The 3,505-nt window shown below is 30.4% G+C and overlaps 1 protein-coding gene across 1 annotated transcript; it reads left to right on the top strand.

Annotated features, from left to right (window-relative positions):
* Positions 1–906: 906 nt before the first annotated feature.
* On the top strand, positions 907–3,068 carry LOC123295688 (farnesol dehydrogenase-like). Its single transcript, XM_044877109.1, has 5 exons — positions 907–1,097; positions 1,578–1,782; positions 1,842–2,104; positions 2,802–2,957; positions 3,027–3,068. Exons 1-5 carry the CDS (start codon positions 1,002–1,004, stop codon positions 3,066–3,068), a joined length of 762 nt encoding a protein of 253 aa, XP_044733044.1. The 5' UTR covers positions 907–1,001.
* The last annotated feature ends 437 nt before the right edge of the window (positions 3,069–3,505 follow it).

Below are 3,505 nucleotides of genomic sequence, written 5' to 3'. Positions count from 1 at the left end.
ATGGTAGAGGTCGTCGTGTCGCGACATGTTAATACTGAAGCACTTATCAGACATGTACATTAAATTCTTTTATTTGGAAATGATTTATATTGTTATCCGAATTCGACATTTGGGTATATAAGTTTGTCGAAAAAGAGAAGTTTAAGTCTTCATAAGGCATTTGTTTGCTTTTTTTAGTACTTACCAGACAATAAAAGACGTGGAAAATAAATGTTTTCTACTTTTCAACTTGATGAAATCCAGGGAAACACGTAAAACAATTTTTTATGTTATTAAACTCTTTATTATTAACATCTTATGTATTATTATTGAAAACAAATTGATTATGAAATATAAGCAATATATCAGGAAACAACATACTAAATTCCGTAGTTTCTATGTAAGGTTGTTGGGTCCCCTAGTAGCTACACAGGAATCAACTATATATTATATATAGAATTAATTGAGCAGTTATTTTTTATAGTGAGTGACATAAGGTCATTTTATAATGTTTCGACTTCCATATAATGTTTGTTACTGTATTGACTGTCACATACGCTTGTTTGAAATGGTAAAATCTCCGAGCTTCCCTTTTCCCAAGTAAACCAAAAGATTTGTTGTTATTTAATTAATTTTTTTTTAAATAGAAAGAGCTTTCACGGAGTTAGTTATTCGTAAGTTAGTGACCGAATGTTTACATTGCATGAATCGGCACTATAATGATAACCTGAACTAAAGAATATCGTTGACGATTTCTTATAAAAGTTGACCCTTTCTCATTACTGAACTGATATAAGATAGGGGTTTTGAGATATTTTCAAGAAATTTATTAGAGAACATGCCAGTTATGCGAGTAAATCACAACAAAATAAAATTTATTTACGTATTAAATAATTAAATAATGTTATTTGTCTTTCATTTCCTCAGCTTACGCATCAGTGGGATTTCAGTTGCCTTACATTAAATTAGAAGCGATTGTGATTTAGTCTCTATAACAATAAGAAGAAGAAACAGCTAGAATAATGGAGGACTGGATTGGAGCTGTTGCTATTGTAACTGGCGCAAGTTCTGGAATTGGTGAAGCAATTGCCATTGAATTGGTTAAAAAAGGACTGAAGGTAAATACATACACAAATATGTAAATGTTTTTTTTTTCACCTTTCCGCGTTAAAAAGTGTTTTTAACTATGTTTCAAGAAAATCTGTTCAGTTTGGTGAGAGCTACATGAAAAAAACCGCATTTGTCGGACGTTTTTTGAATTAGTTGTAAATTTCAGAACAAGTTTAGTTTTTCTTGTTTCAAAAATCTAAAAACTAGTTTCATTTGTATTAAATAGTTTTAAAACTACTTTTCTATAGTGGGAACCACAAAAAACGTTGCAGAGGAAACTTAATTATATTTCTATTTGCTTCAAAAGCTGAAACCAAAATCAATTTTTGGAATTTTACTGCCACTTCTTTTAAAAAGTTATTAAGCTACTGCCTTAACGCAGTCTTCCATTTCTTTAAAATTTTTATGAATTGTAATAGCAAAAAATTTATCGATATGTCAGCGCAACAAGTAGAAAATTGTAGAGAATATTGAATTTCTTTTACCAGGTTGTAGGTTTGGCTAGACGAATAGATCGCTTAAATAATCTCAAGGAACATTTAGAGAATGAATTGGGAGAATTTTATCCGATTAAATGTGATATGACTAAAGAAGAAGAAATTTTAGCCGCATTTGAGTGGATTAAAAACACTTTAGGCAGCATCGCTTTGCTTGTAAACAATGCGGGATATGGAAAATATACAACACTTTCAGGTATTTATTTATTCTTTGACATAAATTCATGCTTAGAATGTTTTTTGGAATATTGTTAGAAGGAACAACTTCAGATTGGAAAAGTATATTCGATGTTAATGTAATGGGATTATGTATTGCAACACGTGAAGCCATCAAAAATATGACAGAAAATAACACAGCCGGGCTTATAGTGCATATGAATAGTATATTTGGTCATCTTGTTCCAACTACATGTGCTGAAACTGAAAATGTTTACATTGCTTCAAAATATTGTGTTACAGCTTTAGCTGAAACATTACGTTTGGAATTGGCTAAATCAAAAGCACCTATTCGTGTTTCCGTAAGACAAGATCGATAGACCTAACCATCCTTGAATGAGAAATTACTTTTTTAGACATAAAGCAAGTAAGATACAGATAAAAGATACAAGTAAAATATTCTAGTTTCAACAGGGGTATCGACTATCAAAATCACTTAAGAGTCGACTCAGACTCATTATTTAATAAGAATGAAGACAACTTTAGATAAATAAGTTGTTCTTTATAATAAAAAAAGATATTTAGCTTTTTCGTAATTTATATAACATAACTACTTTCAAATTTAAGATGATTTTCTGGCTCTTTTCAGTCACGAGATGGCTTGGAAATTTAAGTGAAATTCGATGTTCCTATAAAATACTTTCTTTTTTAGTCCAACATCTTATATAAGAAACATCGTTCTGTTAGTCCGCGGGACAGCTTGCTTTTGACGAGCTTACCAAACTTCCCCTCATTGAATTTTTTCGAAATTGCTGCGTTTTCAAATGAGCATGATAACATCATATTCAAAGTATCGATAAAAAAGTTTGGTAGGCTCGAAAAACAGAAGAAACTCACGAAATTTCGAGTATGTTTTGATCATTTAACAAAGAGAGTGCTGTCCCGTGGACTATGTATCTAACTTAACCCTAAAAAAGTTCTCATAAAAAGGTGGCTGGTAAATGGAACATACTATATGCCTTTGAATACAATCATAATATTAGTACTTATTTATTTAAGAGTATCAGCCCAGGTATTGTTGATACTGGATTGATAGCAGCGGGTGGTTTTACTGATGACCATTTAACGGAACTTTACAATCGAGTGCCACCATTGAAGCCAGTTGATATTGCTAATGCAGTATTGTATATATTGAGTACTCCACGAAATGTCAATGTTAGTATACTTTTATATAACAAAAAAATTGTTTTTAATTTATTATATTTGAATTTGTGATGTTCGTAGGTTACTGAACTAACAATACGTCCAGCTGGAGAGATTCTTTAATTATTATAAGTAATGAAATAATTTCAGAAAACAATAAATTATTTCAGAATTTAGTCCAAGTTTTTATATATAGGTAAATAAAAACTGAAACTAGTATTACACGAAAAACGTACCATAAGAAATTATTGCAATTAAGTAAAAAGGCGTTCTTCGTTAATACAAATAAATCCTTTCCATTTTGAGAATTTACGAAGTGATGGTTTTAAATGAAGGTAGAGAATACTCATCCTGATTTTTTAAGAGCGATCCATTTGTTTGGTTCTTATGAAAATGATATCAGTCTTAGTAAAATTTGAAAGGGTCTTAGGAAAAAGAAACAAATAAAATTTTCAGTGACTTTCTGTGTTACTTCTTCAAAAATATTTTGCAAAAATATATGCATTTTATTGTACTTTTAAAGGACACAAAATAAGTTAGGACAGAAGCATTGACCTGGG

This window comes from Chrysoperla carnea, chromosome 3, assembly GCF_905475395.1.
Source record: "Chrysoperla carnea chromosome 3, inChrCarn1.1, whole genome shotgun sequence".
In the NCBI taxonomy this organism is placed as follows: domain Eukaryota; kingdom Metazoa; phylum Arthropoda; class Insecta; order Neuroptera; family Chrysopidae; genus Chrysoperla; species Chrysoperla carnea.
The sequence above is the reverse complement of the archived record's forward strand: the minus strand, read 5'-3'. Positions and strand labels throughout refer to the sequence as shown.

What these genes read in the sequence shown, in the direction of transcription:
- LOC123295688 (XM_044877109.1), top strand. Translation starts at nt 1,002, where the DNA reads ATGGAGGACTGGATTGGAGCTGTTGCTATTGTAACTGGCGCAAGTTCT. An exon ending in TGGTTAAAAAAGGACTGAAG is followed by an intron (nt 1,098 to 1,577) that starts GTAAATACATAC and finishes TTCTTTTACCAG; the next exon opens with GTTGTAGGTTTGGCTAGACG. An exon ending in AAGCACCTATTCGTGTTTCC is followed by an intron (nt 2,105 to 2,801) that starts GTAAGACAAGAT and finishes TATTTATTTAAG; the next exon opens with AGTATCAGCCCAGGTATTGT.